The sequence below is a fragment of the Salvelinus namaycush genome, chromosome 11 (genome assembly GCF_016432855.1).
Source record: "Salvelinus namaycush isolate Seneca chromosome 11, SaNama_1.0, whole genome shotgun sequence".
In the NCBI taxonomy this organism is placed as follows: Eukaryota; Metazoa; Chordata; class Actinopteri; order Salmoniformes; family Salmonidae; genus Salvelinus; species Salvelinus namaycush.
Genome location: NC_052317.1, coordinates 36,890,727 through 36,910,476, shown reverse-complemented (window position 1 = coordinate 36,910,476; position 19,750 = coordinate 36,890,727). Strand labels below are relative to the sequence as shown.

The window sequence follows — 19,750 nt, the reverse complement described above, 5'->3', positions numbered from 1 at the left end:
CAGTACTAATGCCAAGAGATGAGCTATAGGTGTGCCTACCGTAGGAGTCCCCTCGAAGTCTACCATTGACTGTGTACATACCCAGCGTCTGACAGAGCTGCAGGAGTTGTGACCCTTTTTTTGGGTTATGTTGTCATGTGTTGTGTCTAGCGGGGCATATGGGAGAGGGACTGCTGTCACTCCAGGTAGGTGTTTACCCCCATGTGTGCTGAGTGTGTTAGGTTCTTGTTCTAGTACATGTCCCTGGGCCTGGAAATGGTTGATCTCCCCCTCTAGGATGGAGAAGCTGTCATCGTTAAAGTATGGGGATTCTATTGGGGGATATAGGTAGCACACATGAGGACATTTTTCTCTATTGAGATAATTTCCTTATTCATTTCTAGCCAGATGTAAAATGTTCCTGTTTTGACTAATTTAATAGAGTGGGTTAGGTCTGCTCTATATCAAATTAGCATACCCCCTGAGTTGCTTCCCTGTTTCACACCTGGTAGTTTGGTGGATGGGACTACCAGCTCTCTGTAACCTAGAGGGCAACCAGTGGGTCCATCTAATTTATACCATGTTTCTTGTAGGATGACAATGTCTGTATATCCAATTTATTTGAGGAAGTCTGGGTTACTGCTCTTTAGGCCAAAGGCAGATGACCTCAGACCTAGTATTTTCCAGGATGCAATAGTAAGAGCTATGTGTTCCATTGTGTCTAGTGTTGTTTTTGTGTGGTTCGGCCTCAGACTAGTAAGTGTGAGCAGAGCCTGCTGAGCATCTGGTACATGCCATTGGCTTGGGCTAGTGAAGAGTGGGGTTTGGGCTTGTTTACCTGCTCACGGCCTGGCCGTATGTGTGACTTTCATGTTGAGGCCCTCTTTGCAGGAGTGGGCGGCATGGGGTGGGCAGGAGGGGCATAGGTCTGAGCTGAGGGGGCCTATATGGGGTGTGGGCATGGTTGCTTTGGGTGGGGGTATCGATTGTTTGGGGTTGTTACGTTCCCCAGTTTCTGTGTTGTAGTTTGTATTTGAGTGTGTGTGTTTCAGGAGATGGCTTCCTGAAATTCTCCCCAAGCAGCTGATTGGCCGGCCCCAATTGATGATTGGAGAGCTGACCCCGCCCCCTCGTCAAGACGCAGCTGTCTCTAATTACCAATGCCTTATGAAGCTATAAAAGCCAGTGTTCTGTTCAGAAGAGAGAGATCATTGGCAGGCTGAGGAGATTGGCAGGTTGAGGAGATTGCAGAAATATTGATTGTGATTTAGAGAGATCATGGCTGAGGGTCATATATAGTGTTGGTTGTTTATCAGAAAGCGATTTGGTATGTACTGTGTTAGTTGTTGCTGGGAGCAGTTGGTATGTTCTGTGTGAGATTGTTGCTCAGAGAGCTTATTTGATGTCCTTTGTTTCTTAGTTTGTTTGAGTTATTGTTTGATGTTCTGTTTCATTTGTTGCCAGGGGGGAAGGGGAAGGCACCTAGGGAGTGCATAGGCAAGAGGCCCGCGGGCATACATATACCCGTAGTATATTCACTGTCTAGGCACACTCGGAAAGACCTGGGTGGACCACCCCCTGTATTTTGGTTAGTGCACCAGGTGGTGCTAAGTTAGGTAAGTAGTGGGTAGGCAGGTTAGATAGGAGAGGGGGAGTTTTGACATTTACTTTCTTTGCTTTGGTTCTGTCCAGCCCCTTTTCCCCATATTACAGTGTAAAGGAATAAAATCCTAGTAAACGGTCAATTCTGCCTTTTGTCGTCCTTTCTCACACCTACAGTCCCATACCTCTTTCACTTCACGGAGAGTTGAGTTGTAGCAGGGTGTTGCGTTCCCTCTTCATAGAGGCGTGCGTAACAGGGGTGGACGTATGGATGTGGTGCTATGGTCTGGATGTACAGGCCCATTGAAAAGTTTGGACACCTACTCATTCAAGAGTTTTTCTTTATTTTTACTATTTTCTACATTGTAGAATAATAGTGAAGACATCAAAACTACTGTATGCAATAACACATATGGAATCATGTAGTAACCAAAAAAGTGTTAAACAAATCTAATACTTTATATTTGAGATTCTTCAAAGTAGCCACCATTTGCCTTGACAGCTTTGCACACACTTGACATTCTCTCAACCAGCTTCACCTGGAATGCTTTTCTAACAGTTTTGAAGGAGTTCCCACATGCTGAGCACTTGTTGGCTGCTTTTCCGTCAGTTTGCGGTCCAACTCATTCCAAACCATCTCAATTGGGTTGAGGTCGGGTGATTGTGGAGACCAGGTCATCTGATGCAGTACTCCATCCCTCTCCTTCTTGGTCAAATAGCCCTTACACAGCCTGGTGGTGTGTTGGGCCACTGTCCTGTTGAACAAATGATAGTCCCACTAAGCGCAAACCAGATGGGATGGTATCGATGCAGAATGCTGTGGTAGCCATGCTGGCTAAGTGTGCCTTGAATTCTAAATAAATCACAGACAATGTCACCAGCAAAGCACCATCACACCTCTTCCATGCTTCACGGTGGGAACCATACATGCGGAGATCATCCGTTCACCTACTCTGCATCTCGCAAAGACCACTGCTGTTGGAAACAAAAATCTCAAAATTGGACTCATCAGACCAAAGGACAGATTTCCACTGGTCTAATGTCCAGTGTTCATGTTTCTTGGCCCAAGCAAGTCTCTTATTATTATTGGTGTCCTTTAGTAGTGGTTTCTTTGCAGCAATTTGACCATGAAGGCCTGATTCACACAATATCCCCTGAACAGTTGATGTTGAGATGTGTCTGTTACTTGAATTCTGTGAAGCATTTATTTGGGCTGCAATCTGAGGTGGAGTTGACTCTAATTAACTTATCCTCTGCAGCAGAGGTAACTCTGGGTCTTCCTTTCCTGTGGCGGTCCTCATGAGAGCCAGTTTCATCACAGCACTTGATGGTTTTTGCGACTGCACTTGAAGAAACTTTAGAAGTTCTTGAAATGTTCCGTATTGACTGACCTTTATGTCTTAAAGTAATGATGGGCTGTCGTTTTCTCTTTGCTTATTTGAGCTGTTCTTGCTGTAAAATGGACTTGATCTTTTACCAAATAGGGCTATCTTCTGTATACCACCCCTACCTTGTCACAACACAACTGATTGACTCAAACGGATTAAGAAGGAAATAAATTATTTTAACAAGGCACACCTGTTAATTGAAATGCATTCCAGGAGCTTCCTCATGAAGCTGGTTGAGAGAATGCTAAGAGTGTGCAAAGCTGTCATCAAGGCAAAGGGTGGCTACTTTGAATAATATGAAATATAAAATACATTTTGATTTGTTTAACACTTTTTGGGTTACTACATGATTCCATATGTGTTATTTCATAGTTTTGATGTCTTCACTATTATTCTACAATGTAGAAAATAGTAAAAATAAAGAAAACCCCTTGTTTTTGTCCAAACTTTGTGTCCAAACTTTTGACTGGTATTGTAAGTCCTCTCGGCGTGGGTCCTCTATGTGTAGGTCTTAGGGGGGGTCCCGCAGGTCTGGGAGAGTGTCTCGCTGGTCTGGGCGGGGTGTTTGTTGATCTGTTGCTCCTGTGTGAAGTGTTGGGGCTGTGGTTGAGGGCGATGTCCTGGCGAAGGTGCGCTCTGCTGCCTTGTAGAGGTGGACCTGGTCATAGAGGCTGTTCAAGTCCAGGGTGGAGTGGTGGGCCAGGTAAACTTGTGGTTTTGAGGCACGGTCACGGGAAATACTTGCGTTTACCCGCTGTATGGTAGCAGGGTGGAAGTCTTTTCGTGGTAGCAGGGTGGAGATAACCACTTGTGCATTGGGGAAAGTAGGAAATCAATCCCTTGAGTGCTGTGGCCACCCTTTCCTGCTGTATTCTCAAGTTGTTTGTGCCTGTGTGAATTATTATGTGGCTGGGTGACCCTAGTTGGTCCTCAGACAAAAGGTCTAGGACGCGCTGGTTATTTGGACACTAAAGTTTCTACACTATGTGTTTGGGAAAAAGTATATTTTCTTGTATATATTTCCCATTTGAGTCCATCTCTCTCTCTCAAGGCCATAGCTAGGGTCTGAGTTTATTGATCTGTTAGCAGACATTTTTGGGGGGGGGAGTTTTAAAGTGAATTTCCTGCATGTGCCATGCGTGCCCAGTCGGTAATTCAAACATGATTACTATAAGTTTAGATAGCTGGCTAGACTAACTACTGACATGGGCTAACTGAGTGACCGTCAGTGAGTGACATATAATAAGTGGAAAGCTGCTGATGCACAACCATGTTCGAAATTGCACCTTGTGTATTCTACTGTTATAACTCTCAACAGTAAGTTGAGACTCCAATGTCCTCATATGTAGCTACTGCCCTTCTCTCTCTCTCTCTCTTTCTCTTTCTTGCTCTCTCTCTCTCTCTCTTTCTCTCTCTCTCTCTCTCCCTTTTTCTCTCTCTCTCTCTCTCTCTCTCTCTCTCTCTCTCTCTCTCTCTCTCTCTCTCTCTCCCTTTCTCTCTCTCTCTCTCCTGTGCCATAAAGTTCTAGATCTAGACCTCTTGGCAGAGACTGTAGAATAGAAAGCTATACAGGTTTCCTGCTGACAAACATCCAGAGTATTGTTGATAATGGTCTTCACGCAATGTTTGTAGGGTCAAACAGTCAAAAACACACACACACACACACACACACACACACACACACACACACACACACACACACACACACACACACACACACACACACACACACACACACACACACACACACACACACACACACACACACATCCAAAAAGAGCACAGCTGAGATGCTTTTTCTTTGGTTGATCACTTTACAAATTATGTTTTTGCTACACAGCATGCAGTTTAATGTTTGACTATCCTCAGAAACCAAAGCTTTTCTCAGTAGTTCCTAAGCCTGGGGAAGTAAGTAAAATAGACAGGATTTTGGAAGGCGAGGCCAATATTTGACTTGAGTAATTGCCAGTAGAAGAAAAAGATATTGTCAGTAGAACTAGTGGTGTCTTTCTAACCTTGTCGAGGTGTCTGTAAGTGAGAAGAACAGGGTTGTTGTCCTACATTGTCATTGTACACTTCTAGTTGGTCTTGTCTATGTGTTACAAATTGTAACTAATGTTTGTGCTGACTGCTATAGAGGGAAATACTGTCCTCTGTAGGCCTATACTGACCAAGATCCTGTGTAGTAGTAGTCTAATAGTGGTTGAAAGCCCTTGGGGGTTAGTTTAATGGATCTTATTTATCTGAATGATGATAAAGGGTGAAAATTATTGTTTTACTGGACAGTTTTCATTTTTATCTGTCAAATGTTAGGGAAAAAGTGATTTATGTGTAGGCTATATAATCCCAACAAACAACATTTAAAAAGAAAATGCTTGTTGGTGACTTTTGTTAACTCACTAGAGAGGATAAAGCAATATGTGACAAGTAGGCCTGCTATTGGTGGTCACCAACCTCTTCACTCACATGGTGACCTGATACCAAGGTGTTGATCCTGCTGTTTGAACCCTAAATTGATATCCTCACTGGTAATTCTAGCCTAAATTACCAATCATTTTTGGTTTTGACATCAGCAGGACAGACCAACATCATAATATTTTTACTGTTATGAATAAAAGGCTCATCAGTTGCTCCTTTATAATACCCGAGACCAGTACACCCTACTGGACAAAAACCTTACAGCACCTGGAATTCCCAGGCAGTCTCCAATCCAAGTATTTACCAGGCCCGACCCTGTAAAGCTTCTGACATCGGACGAGATTGGGCATATTCAGGCTGGTATGGCCGTAAGCGAAGGAACGTGCTTTTGCACTCTATAAAAAGCTGATGAGCCTCTGGAATAGATTGTAGGCTTTACAAGTGGGATGCACTGTTGAGCGCTACATCCCGAGGGGTTCGTGCTGATTGTACCGAGATTGTGACAGCTGGTTAAATAGCGTCCCTTGACAAAGCAAGAACAAGAAGTATGTCAGGAGAAATGCAGTATTATTGTAAGGAGACTTATACTTGGAATACGGAGGAGTGGAGGAAAAAATAGAGGCAGAGGAGGTCTAAGAGAGAGAGAGAGGAAGAGGGTGAGCTTGAGTTAGTTCAAAATGGCGAACAAAAGGGAGATGGTTTGTTAAAGAAGAATGGTAGAAAGTGTAAGCAGAGTGAGTTTAAGACAGGAGGAGAAATGGAAGTGAATGAGGGCGAAGTATCGGAGGTGGTAGGTGTAGTGAAGTTATCGGAGGTGGTAGGTGTGGTGAAGTTATCGGAGATTGAGGTATGCAACAAGGGTTAGGATAAAGATGAGTCTCTGACAGTAGGAGTGAAGTTTTAGGAAAAAATGGACCCTTGCCTTCTGGCTGATTCATTTGTGGTTTCAGGGTGGGTGAAAACCGAGTTGGGTGCTGTGGAATCGGTGAGGGTAACCAGAAGAGATCTTGTGATAATTGTTTGTGATTCTGCTGGTAAGAGGGAGCAGGACCTCAGTGTTAAACAAATGGGGGAAGGAGATTTTAATTGTGTTGCTGTCAAGAAAAGTGCGCCATTGAAAGGAGTGATCACTGGGGTAGGGGTAAATGTGAAAGCTGACCAACTGAAGGGGAAGATTCACGGTGTTTGTGATGCTTGCCGTTTGGTGCGACGCAGACAGGGTGGCGTGAGTGGTGAAACAGAAGAGTCATTGTCTGTTCTTTTGAGTTTTGATGTTGAGTCTTTGCCCAACAACGTGATATTAGGATATATAAGTTATCCTGTATGAGCTTTGTGCCGAATACATTACGTTGTTACAGGTGTCACACTTATGGGCATGTGGCAGCAGTGTGTAGGAGGGAGGTTCCTAGGTGTGAGAAGTGTGCAGAAGGGCATGAGACAAAGGAATTTGTAGCATTGGGGAAAGTAGTGGTATTGCAAGGGTGCCCATGGGGCCGGGGATCAGAAATGTCCCGTGCGAGAGAAGCAGGTTGAGGTTTCCAGGGTTAGAGTAATGCAGAAAATGTCATATGCTGAGGCAGTGAAGAAAGTACAGGAAGATGGGTCAAGAGGGAGGGATCCTGAGAAGAGTGGTGTGAGTAGTAGATCTGTACCAGTACAGAGGGATAAACCAACAAGTGATATATGTTTCAGCAAGATTGGATTTTTGGCATTTATCGTAATAGTTATCAACTGTACTGCAGGGATGGAGCGTAAGTCACAGAAAAGAGAGGTTGTGGTGGCAGCTGCAGAGATGTATTCAAGGTATTTGTGTGTGCGAGATTTGACATCAGAAGAGTTACAGGGTGTGTTAAGTGGTGGTGTCCCATCCTTTCAGGCTGTAGGCCACACATTTTTTTGTGAGTGTAGTATTAGATGGTAGGGTATTTGTTTTACTTATAAAAAATAAAATAAAAATTTAAGCAAGGTATATGGGGCTTTTACTCCAGTCCAGTAGGTTGCGGTAATGCAACATTTGTTGGATGCCAACCGCCATTAAACCTCCTCCTCGAAGAAGGAATAGATCGTATTTCTCTCGTAAGACATTCAATATTTGATTGGTCAATACATTCGACTGGGAGATGGACTGAAATAATGGCATTTCCCTCCAAAAATGTGTGTGTGCTTGCTTGTCTTGAACATCATTTTATGGCTCTGCGTGAATCTATGCAAATCCAATCCATGACGCAATGTAATGTGATCATCCACTACAAACAATATGGCGGCGCCCGGTGGTGCTAAACTTCTATCAAGAGCAGGTAAGAATTCGCGAATAAGTCAATAATCAGATAACCACCAACATATGTTGATCCGAAGATGGCGAATGAGCGATATGAAAACAATGCTTCTAATAGAACTTCAAATTAAAAGATGACAACCTCTGAAAAGCACTATTACACTGATCAGAGGACGCGTGTTTCATAACGTGAGGTTGACAGCTGTAATCTATACTGACAGTTGTGTAATTGAAATAAAACTACATGTCTCATTTGGACAGACTTTAGACCTATGGGATTGGCAGGCTTGACGGCCTGTCAGGTGGGTGCTGTCTTTTGCGGATGTAAACAAACGTGGGGCGCCTGTCGTGTCTGCACCTTGTATAAGTGGCCCTTGACGAAAGATCTTGGATTAGTACTCTTCCCCCAATCCTAACCTTTGCCATTAGGGTGGAAACCAGATTTACTATCCTTAGATCAGTTTCTGGGCTAAGCTGACGTTTGCAAATGTTGTCTCAATTTGCTTTGAGTTGATTAATATAGGCCTTTACATGTCATATTGAGTCAAATCAATCAGTGTCAAAGTCACCTGATTTTCACATGTGACTGATCAATTAGTTAAGCTGCCGGCAAACCATGAGTGGATGAGCTAATATTTAAAGATATTACTTTCTATTAGAACCCTCTCAGAGAGTCTATAGTGGAATGACTGTCTGTAGTCCAGAGCCATATTGATGTCTGCCGTGTCATAGTTATATTTTGACTACATTAATCCTTATTGGCTAATAATATTATCTTCACTCTGTAATTGGTGGGAGTGTACCACTGGAATACTCCACAAAGACCCACAAGCAGTACTATTAGGTGATCATGTACTAGAGGAGAGCTGTGTGTGTGTGTTTTTATGAGTGTGAGTGGGTTTAAAGTAAAAAAGTGATATACTGTTTAGCAATTTTCATAATGGCAATTTAGGTGTTTCGTTTCCTTTTCAGTCTGATTATCTGTATGTGTGTCTGTCTCTTTCCAGGATTGGGGGGTTTCCTCCAGAGGGTGTGTGGTCTGTGGGGGTGTGGCTCACCCTGGGGTGTCCAATCCCAGCAGCACCGGCAGTTCTTCTGGAGGAAGTGGAAGAGCTCTCACAGTGTAGTCAGTCCGGCTGTCGTCAGACCAGCCTATTCAGTGCCCAAGGTAGGTACAGTATGTACTCAATATCCCACAATACATCACATTTCTCGCTCTGCCAGTCACTGCCCAAGTTACAATGGATCACTTACCTCATGCATTGGGCGCGTTCAACATTGCAGCTGACTTGAAAGGCGAGTCGAGACTGACTGATCTACAAATCACTTTGCATCATGAACAACTACTCAATATGATTTGTAGATCAGTCAGTCAATCACAATTTACCCATGATATATCACAGTTTTGATGCTCTCAAACACAGCCCTTGTGATACAATAAAATGACTGTCCTCTGCCCTCTTCCCCCCCCCTTTCTCCATCTCACTCTTCCCCCTCCTTCTCTCTCTTTCTCCCTCGCTCTCCCTTTCTGTCTCTCGCTCTCTCTTTCTCTGTCTGTCTATAGCACATCCTGAGGCCTGACTATGTGAACAGTGGTCAGGTCCCAGACTGGCCAGACTACATAGAGATCAAAGACCAGGAACAGATCCAGGGCCTGACCAGAGCCTGCCAGCTAGCCAGACAGATACTGCTGCTGGCCGGACGCAGTCTCAAGGTAGGTGTGTGTGTGTGTGTGTGTGTGTGTGTGTGTGTGTGTGTGTGTGTGTGTGTGTGTGTGTGTGTGTGTGTGTGTGTGTGTGTGTGTGTGTGTGTGTGTGTGTGTGTGTGTGTGTGTGTGTGTTATAGAGAGTAAGAGAGTGTGTCTGTCTGTTTGCTGACATTACAAGTTAATAACGTCATAGCTTTTACCTCTGACCCCCAGATTGGCATGATGACAGACGAGATAGATTTCATCGTCCACCAGGAGACGATTCGTCACAACGCGTACCCCTCCCCACTGAGATATGGGGGCTTCCCCAAATCAGTCTGCACCTCTGTCAATAATGTGGTCTGCCATGGCATACCTGACACCCGGCAACTGCAAGATGGAGACATTATCAACGTTGATGTGACTGTGAGTTTTACCCCCCTTCACATACACACATGGGCACGATTCACTGTTCCACATTCCTTACCCCCCCCCCCCCCAACCCCTTCATCAGGTCTATCTGGAGGGTTACCATGGTGACACTTCAGAGACGTTCCTGATTGGCTGTGTGGACGAGGTGGGGCTAAAGCTAGTGAAGACAGCCAGGAAGTGTAGAGATGAGGCCATTGCTGCCTGTAAACCTGGGGCTCCACTGTGTGTTATAGGTAACACTATCAGGTACATACACACACACACACACACACACACACAACCAACCCCTTTGTTGTTTAGTATAATCTACTGGCCCTCTCTTCCTCCGACAGTGAAATAGCCCATTCCAATGGTTTCCATGTGTGTCCCGACTTCATTGGGCATGGCATAGGCTCCTACTTCCATTGCCATCCTGAGATCTGGCACCATGGTAAGAGTTGGTATCTCACAGCAATCCTACAGTTTTATATGGTCCACTCATTCACCATTACCTAGAGTTAGCGTTGCAAAATTACACAAACTTTTAATAAACTCTCTGGTTTTCCTGAAATCCCAGTTGCAGGAATTCCAGACTCCTCCAACCCGGATTTCTGCAAAACTGGGGAATTTGTTGAAAGAGCCAGGAATTTTGCAACCCTACCTATAGTATATTGGACCTAAATATCACTTTCTCATTTATCTGACAGCTAATGCCAATGATATGACCATGGATGAAGGGATGGCTTTCACTATAGGTCAGTTACATGTCCTATGTCTGTCAGTGTATGTTAAAGGAAAACTCCACCCTAAAACAATCTTTTGGTATTTGTTTCATTAGTCCAATGTTGATATAGTCCCAAAATGTTTAGCATGTCAGCAGTCAAGTTTGAAGATATATAACTTTCAAAATACAGACATAAAGCCAGTATGATGCATTTTGCATCTTATGATGAATAGGAGTGTGTGTATCTAGCTGCAGGTGATACGTCAGGATTTCACCTTTATTTATTTAACTAGGCAAGTCAGTTAAGAACAAATTCTTATTTTCAATGACGGACTAGGAACAGTGGGTTAACTGCCTTGTTCAGGGGCAGAAAGACAGATTTGACCTTATCTGCTCGGGGATTCGATCTTGCAACCTTTCGGTTACAAGTCCAACACTTTAACCACTAGGCTACCTGCCGCCCCAATGAGGCCCTTTATCTACTTCCCCAGAGTCAGATGAACTCATGAATGCAGTTTTTATGTCTCTACATCCAGTATGAAGGAAGTTAGAGGTAGAGCCAATGCTAACTCGTGTTAGCGCAATGACAGGAAGTCTATGGGTATCTACTAGCATGCTAGCAGATACCCTTAGACTTCCAGTCATTGTGCCAAAATCCCGAAGTATCCTTTTAACGTTAAATCTGTGTATGCAGAGCCCATATTGATGGAAGGATCGTCAGAGTTCAGAATCCTGAAGGACAAGTGGACAGCAGTGTCTGCAGACGACAAGAGGTAGGCCACTTACAGCCTACATACGACTGACATAAAGGGTTATAGCCCAAAGTGTCACTGATACCCCGGCTTAACCTGTATGTGTGTGTGTTCAGGTCAGCCCAGTTTGAACACACAGTAGTCATCACCACTGACGGTGTGGATATTCTCACCAAACTACCCGAGGAGGATGAGCCATCGCCAATAGGAGTCTAATCCCTCTTTTCAGATCAGCTGTTCACACCCCAGTCACATCAACATCTATGAAGAGGTAAAACCCCAAACTGACCCAGGGTTAGCACCACAAAGAGACTAGGAAACTGGGCATTGATATTGACTCAAATGAGACTGCACTAGTGCAGTATTTTGTAGGACTTCTGTGTAGAAAATACATTTTATTATTTAAATAAAGCTTTAGTTCACTTTTAATTAGAAACAGTGTCTGTCTTTGAATCATTAGCATATCATAATTTACCTTTCACTTTTTTGTCTGACAAAATATTAGGAAACAATATGTGGTCATTGCAATGTTACTATAACACATTTGACTTTATGTTTCAGGAAATCAAATGAATTCTAATCTGGGGAGCACATTCTTCTCTCTGACTGACGGCATCATAAGATTATCTTGTGTTAACGTTGTTAGGACTGCAAGGTTTGCAGAGTATCGTAAGTCCGCTGGGCTGATTATGTCATGAGTTGATGTTATTGATGCTGCGTTGTTTGGCTGCGTGACGTATTCAGCCCTACTAATAGTCTCTAATCACATCAACCTCCAGCTCTACATTGTTAGTAACTTATTTTGTTTTTCCTCTAGACCAATTAGATACCGTGCTTTAGGTATTTCCACTAATTCTATTGAAGCGTTGCCTTTTAAGTTCCTTAGGCCACATTCTTGTCATATGTACAATATGGCACATTTATTACACAATATTCAATATCAATGTTATTCTCAAACATATAGGAATTCGTTGAAATAAACTGGTCATAAACTGTTTATCTGCTAAATAAAAATGGCTCATATTCCTGCCAGGTGAAAGTAGAGTCCACACATAGATTTTCCCATTAGCAGGTTTTCATTATTTTTAGTCCTGTATATCAATAAATTGAACCCACATCAGCTGAATGATTCTGTGGCTGATATAGTACTGGACTCTGCTGGGAGAGTGCCACAGAGTCTGTTGCTGAGTACCAAGAGTAGTTACTGTAAAAGGATGGGGTGCTTGGAGGGATACAGTTCTGCTCATTGCTTGAGTCTCCTGTCTCGGTAATCCCATGGGGGGCCCAGTGCACCGTTGTAGCCTGAGGAGAGCTGCTGGACCTAGGGGAGTCACACGGGGTCTCCGGCTGTTCCGGTGGCATCTGGCCGTTTCTACATAGCTTCTTCAACTTTGAGCGACGGTTCTGGAACCAAATCTTCACCTGGGAGAGGAAGTATAGATGGTGTTTGAAATTCCCGTCATACAAGCACACTGCTACCTCCAGACAAGTGCCTTACAACTCCAGACCTCTTGGCAGAAAGCGTAGTGCACTTGTATACAATACAATGCACTTACTGTACATATGAAATACATTTAGCATATAATGAAAATAATACTATTTTAAATCATAAATGATTATCATTGAAGTCCATCGTGGTCAGAAAATGAACATGGCGCACCTGTGTCTGCGTGAGTCCCAGTGAAGCGGCCAGCTCCGCACGCTCAGGTAGCGCCAGATACTGCCTCGTTCGGAACCTGCACTGGAGCGCGCACAGCTGCAGGCTGGAGTAGATGGTTCTGGGCTTCCGGACTTTCTTTGGTTTTCCCTTTACCATTCGGACTTCTGGCTCCTTCTCCTCTTTCTCTGAGAAAATGTGTATGACCATTAATAGTAGGACTATCATTGATTAACACAATGGATCCTGTACTATGATTAAAACAAAACCTGGCATAAAGAGCCAACAGAATGTTTCTGAAAAGTACAGAAATTACCAAATGATAGGGAAATGATGGGTTAGTTATAAAAGGACGTTACACGTTTGCGTACACATTTGGATTTGCATAACTGCACATAATTGATACATACACATTTAACCAAGATTTAAAAAAAATATATTGGATATTCTGTTTTCTCTCGTCAATAGCTATTGGACCAAGCATGCCATGGGGATTTTTTTTTTTGGGGGGGGGTTGGCTTTCAATCCTCAATGGCTCTTACACAAAGCATGCCATCACTATGAAAATTATGTGGCACTCTCTTTTGCCCGCAGACCAGCCTCAATTTGTTAGGGCATGGACTACAAGGTGTAGAAAGTGTTCCATAGGGATGCTGGCCCATGTTGACTCCAATGCTTCCCACACTTGAGTCAAGTTCGCTGGATGTCCTTTGGGTGGTGGACCATTCTTGATACACACAGGAAACTGTTGAGCTTGAAAAACCCAGCAGTGTTGCAGTTGTTGACCCACTCAAACCGATGAGCCTGCAAACACCCTGTTCAAAGGCACTTAAATATTTTGTCTTGCCCATTCACCCTCTGAATGGCACACGCACACAATCCATGTCTCCATTATCTCAAGGCTTAAAAATCCTTCTTCAACCTGTCTCTTCCCCTTCATCTACACTGATTAAAGTGGATTTAACAAGTGACATCAATAAGGGATTATAGTTTTCACCTGGATTCATCTGGTCAGGCTGTGTCATGGAAAGAGCAGGTGCTCCTAATGTTTTGTACACTCAGTGTATTCATCAGGGAGGAGGGACAAAAATCCACTGCTTTTTCTTTTGTTCAAATTATTATACTTTTTTTTGGGGGGGGGGGGGGGGTCTTCAATAGCTCTTACACAAAGCGTGCCATGACTATGAAAATGATATATTCTGAATCGGGAGGATAGAGAAAAATCCACTTTTTATTTGTATAAAGCTGTGGATTTTTGTCTATCCTTCCCTGATTCAGAATATAAAATGTTCATAGTCATGGCACGCTTGGTTCAATAGCTATTGATGAAATAAAACACACTATCCACCAAATATCCAATATCAAACTACTTTTACCTCGGTCCACACTTAGGAGCAGACAAATAGTGGCATTCAATGATCAAGGGCACAGCCACATTCGAATTACCCACCTGTGTCCGTAGTGAGAGGTGAAGAGCCCATATAAGATCCGTAACAACCGTAAGAGGTGGGGAACCCAAACTCATACATCCCGGGACTGTAGAGACCGTTATTCCCATTATATTCCAGAAAAGAATGAGAGTCAAACTTCAGCTGGCCGTGCGGCGGATCCGAGCAGTGTCCGGTTGGTTGGTTAGGGAAGAAGTTGCATCCTGTAGCCCTTGAAATCGGTAAGATTTGAGATTCCTGTGATTCGTGCATGGCGTAGTGAATCGAGGTAGTCTGAGTTGATTGCATAGCTGTGTCAGCAGTCTGTAAAACTCCAGTTATGGCACCATAACGCTATGCAGACCTGCAAACAACTGCCTAAATTGACTCTTTTAGGATAATATTTCTATTCCATTCTATTCTAAAAGTAGTTCTCCAAGGTAATTATCCACTGTCCAAGTCTCCAATGATTGCCTACACGTGGCAAATTATGATCAAATAGCCCACTGTTATTATGAGAGTTGTCAATAAATTAACTGTTTATCTGTTTCTACCCCATATCCTAGATATGTTGGAGTGGTGTCATCTTCTCAAATTCAAGACATGGAATGACTGAAGCTTCAGGTGTCTGCTCCTCTGGATGAGACGGTCTGGTGTGACGTGAACCAGGAGACTGATGGGTGGGCAAGAAGCCAAAGAAAAATCCCCTTGACTGTGACTTCGTGTGACACCTTGTACACCTTAATACCATTTCATGTTATGATTCAATACCCTTATTATACAATCTATTATTATGACAAAGGTTTTATATATTTTGTAGTTTATTTTATTTTTTTATAACCTTTTCACTTGCAAAGAATGTTGTAAGCTTTTGGATATTTGTTTCGCCCTCAGTGCGCTGTCAGCTCGCACTCACCTTCGGATCAGCGAGAGGTTATGGCGCCATCTGGGGGTCTTTGTGTGATGTTGCTACAACCCGGCAGACACATACCAATAGTCTACTCCACCTTACACACTTCATAATTACCGACGGCGCCAGTGCTCACCCACACAGGCGAGCAAAACAACCATTAAGGCTGACTGAGATGACTGAGGGTATATTTACACTGTCTATGTGTGCCCACCACGCATTAAGGCTTACCTCCGACTCCACTGTAAATATAAATCATGATCTTCAGACCACAGCAGCAGCTGCAAGTGGGGTATAGGCTAGGCTGTGTCTCAATAGTCTGAAGTTGCTTCCTCTCCTTCATCTGCCTTTATCTGAAAACACAGGCTAGTTGAAAGCGCACCATGAATATATCATCACCTGTCCATATCAAGACTATCAATATGGACCCCTCCATTTCCTTTACTTCACATTAGTGTTGAGTCATGGGGGGCATTTTACTGTACTTGATAACCACATGGCCACTAGATGGCCTTGCACTGCTATTTATGTACAGCCTGTAGCCTTAGTAATAACAGTATCCCTGTATGCATATAAGCCAAGGCCCTTTACCAACATGTCAGGAGCTTTATGGCACTTGTGGTAGTGCACTAGCTATATTTCCGCAGGGTTGCTGGTTCAAGCGCAGCTCTGGCTGTCGCTACAGTGTGTTGTTTAGGAGGAAGATAAACACAAACATAACATTTACTGTTATTACATTGTCAAAGTAATGTAAGCCACACTGATACCTCAATGGGAAGGTCTAATTATGAAACGTTAGATACTTTAGTTGTATTGTTCTTAGTTTTTAAATTTGTGTTGCTGTTTTTGTCTATTGGTGTTCAGTATTATTTCATGTTTTGTGTAGACCCCAGGAAGAGCAGCTGCTGCTTCTTCAACAGCTAATGGTATCTGAATAAAATCATGAATCATAAAATGACATTTCAAATCAAGGTTTACAGTTATCAAGAAACACCAAGAATCTTTTGCAGGGCAAATTCCTGGAATAGTTGAGAGGCAGTTGGTGCATTCTTCATCCTTTTGTATTTATTTGATAACTAAGTATTTTTTAAAATTAATTACCTATTCAATATTTGATCAAAGGAGAGCTGACTGGGTGTGATTTGAAAGTTTTGCTTTGACCTGGTATAGACAATCCATACAATATATTTATAGTATCCCTATAGTACAGTGTTGTGTAAAATAACTCCACTTCGAGGCTATAGTAGCCAGACTTAAACATTTGAGAGAAACTCCTTGCCCCCTGGGTGTGTTTGTACCTAGTGCCAGTGTGCCAGTCACGAGGGTGTGTTCTTCCTGTGGGAATGGCAGGATCAAAGGAAGTAGATATATTGCTCGTTTGTCCTCTCTGTGCAGATTCACTCATCTCAATGTCGTAGGGATCCATGCTTCTTCATCTGCATTGTTTGCTCTCTAGGGTTTTATGCTCGGTTTCTGTATAAGCACTTTGCGACAACTACTGATGTAAATACATTTCATTGATTGATTTGGTCATGCTCAGTAAAATGTAAATTAGGTGATTTATAGATCAGATGATCAGATTTATCTAAGTGACACCTTGCTAAGGAGATTTTACATGTCGGTAGGGGTAAAGTGACTATGCATAGATAATAAACAGCGAGTAGCAGCAGTGTAAAAACAAAGGAGGGGGGTGTCAATGCAAATAGTCCGGGTGGCCATTTGATTAATTGTTCAGCAGTCTTATGGCTGTTAAGGTGCCTTTTGGACCTAGACTTGGCAGTCTATGACTTGGGTGACTGGAGTCTGACAATATTTTGGGGCCTTCCTCTGACACCGCCTAGTATATAGATCCTGTACGGCACGAAGCTTGGTCCCAGTGATGGGCCGTACGCACTACACTCTGTGGTGCCTTATGGTCGGATGCCGAACAGTTGCCTTATGTGACCGGTCAGGATGCTCTCGATGGTACAGCTGTAGAACCTTTTGAGGATCTGGGGACCCATGCCAAATTTTGTCAGTCTCCCGAGGGGGAAAAGGCGTTGTGCCTTCACAACTTTCTTGGTGTGTTTGAAAAGTAGGGTGGTAAGTCGGGGTGAATGGCTAGGCGTATAACGCAAATGTCTAGCAACCCAAAGATTGCTTGTTCGAATCTCATCACGGATAACTTTAGCATTTTAGCTAATTAGTAACTTTGCAATTACTTACTAGTTTTTAGCTACTTTGCAATATTTAGCATGTTAGCTAACCCTTCCCCTAACCTTAACCTTAACCCTTTAACCTAACTCCTAACCTTAACCCCTAGCCTAGCTAACGTTAGGCACCTAGCTACCGTTAGCATAAGCCACAACAAATTTCAATTCGTAATATATCATATGAATTGTAAATCGTAACATATCATAGTAATTGGAGTATCCCGGATTTACATTTACTATGTTATGTTTACCCCTGAGACCAGGTTGGGGCAATTGGTTTCCTCAGAAATGTGTTGTATCTCAATTTGGATAAGATAACAGGGTGTGGTTTTACAGAGCCTTCAGAAAGTATTCAGACCCCTTGACTTATTCCACATGTTGTTGTGTTACAACCTGAATTCTAAATGTATTAATTATATTTTTTCTCACCCATCTACACATAATACCCCATGATAACAAAGTGAAAATATGTTTTTAGATTTTTTTTTGCAAATGTTTACTTATTTACATAAGTATTCTCACCCTTTTGCTATGACACTCCAAATTGATCTCAGGTGTATCCAATATCCTTTGATCATTCTTGGGATATCACTACAACATGATTGGACATGATTTAGAAAGAAACACACCTGTCTATATAAGGTCCCACAGTTGATAGTGCATGTCAGAGCAGAAACTATACCATGAAGTCCAAGGAACTGTCCTTAGGTACAGTAGTCTAAGACACTGCATCACAGTGCTAGCTGTGCCACTAGAGATTCTGGGTTTGAGTCCAGGCTCCATGGGAGCCATGGGGCGGCGCACAATTGGCCCAGCGTTGTCCGGTAGGGATGTCCTTGTCCCATCACACTCCCATCACGTCCCATCACGCACTGCGCCTGGCGGGCCAGGCGAGAGGGGTAGGGGGTAGAGAGGGGTAGGGTGAGGTTTTGGGAGGGAGAGGGAGGAGTAACTACAGGGTAGAGAGGGGTAGGGTGATGTTTTGGGAGGGAGAGGCAGGAGTAACTACAGAGTAGAGAGGGGTAGGGTGAGGTTTTGGGAGGGAGAGGGAGGAGTAACTACAGAGTAGAGAGGGGTAGGGTGATGTTTTGGGAGGGAGAGGGAGGAGTAACTACAGAGTAGAGAGGGGTAGGGTGAGGTTTTGGGAGGGAAAGGGAGGGAGGAGTAACTACAGGGTAGAGAGGGGTAGGGTGAGGTTTTGGGAGGGAGAGGGAGAAGTAACTACAGAGTAGAGAGGGGTAGGGTGATGTTTTGGGAGGGAGAGGGAGGAGTAACTACAGAGTAGAGAGGGGTAGGGTGAGGTTTTGGGAGGGAGAGGGAGGAGTAACTACAGAGTAGAGAAGGGTAGGGTGAGGTTTTGGATTGCGCTCAGGGAATTTATTTTCTCTCTCTGCATGTTGGAACAGATCCTCTGCTCTCTTCTCTGTTGTCTCTGGTCCCTTTCCATCCCTGCCTCAGGGGGCTGTAAACCAAGGGAATGTCTCTCTCTTTCTCTCTCTCTCACACACACACACACACACACACACACACACACACACACACACACACACACACACACACACACACACACACACACACACACACACACACACACACACACACACACACACACATTTTTAGATTCACAATAACTTTAGGGTGTGTCAGTCAATGCTGTGAAGAAGTGTTTGCTCAAGGTGGGTCAAGAATCATTCCTCTAGGATGACAGTCTAGTTAGTATGTTATGGGTAGAAGCGTGATTTTTGTCTATTCCAAAAACCTTTTGGTCCTACTGTGTTTTGACCTAGCCGCTGACCCTTGCACACTCAGTAGTATGGGTAAACATATGTTCTTTTCACACACTGGAATCTATGTACAGTTGCGCACAAGCCCTGTGCATACTGCTTACTGTGTACTGAATACGGAATACTGCATACTGCATATGAAGTACCGCATACTGAATACAGCATGCTGCATACTGAATACTGCATGCTTAAGCTCAATATGATCCATTTGACAGAGCCAGAGCCAGAGCCAGGTACGGAATGTGTGTAAACTCCATATGACGGGGAGGATTTAATCCCTATTGTGACCGTAAAAAACGTTTTCAGTTATAAGGCTCTAAAAATGTTACTGAATGATCTATCAACGCATTTCCAGCAAATATTGAAATAATAAAGGGTCTCAATGAAAGACGTGCAGTGTCACATGTTTAGTGTAAATTGTCACATGAATAGAGGTGTTTACTTCCTGGTTGCACCATGAGAGGAGGATGGCTGCATCAAAGCTCCCAAACAAAAGGTCAGTAAAGTATGTTAACATAAAGAGAGGACAAAGATTTTTGGTACA

At 43.4% G+C, this 19,750-nt stretch overlaps 1 protein-coding gene across 3 annotated transcripts; it reads left to right on the top strand.

Moving 5' to 3' along the window:
• Window positions 1-7,479: 7,479 nt before the first annotated feature.
• LOC120056117 (methionine aminopeptidase 1D, mitochondrial-like) lies at window positions 7,480-12,233 on the top strand. 3 transcript variants are annotated; one of them, XR_005477752.1, is made up of 10 exons: window positions 7,481-7,684; window positions 8,670-8,830; window positions 9,227-9,376; window positions 9,584-9,775; window positions 9,864-10,027; window positions 10,114-10,211; window positions 10,468-10,515; window positions 11,179-11,257; window positions 11,353-11,507; window positions 11,798-12,233. XR_005477752.1 is itself a non-coding variant. In XM_039004303.1 (9 exons), the coding sequence occupies exons 1-9, from the start codon at window positions 7,645-7,647 to the stop codon at window positions 11,450-11,452; spliced, it is 1,032 nt and encodes a 343-aa protein (XP_038860231.1). In that variant the 5' UTR covers window positions 7,482-7,644; the 3' UTR covers window positions 11,453-11,671. The 3 variants fall into 3 exon arrangements, 2 of the variants coding, with proteins under 2 accessions (XP_038860232.1, XP_038860231.1); XM_039004303.1 differs by lacking the exon at window positions 11,798-12,233 and having other exon boundaries at window positions 7,482-7,684; window positions 11,353-11,671; XM_039004304.1 differs by lacking the exons at window positions 10,468-10,515; window positions 11,798-12,233 and having other exon boundaries at window positions 7,480-7,684; window positions 11,353-11,671.
• The last annotated feature ends 7,517 nt before the right edge of the window (window positions 12,234-19,750 follow it).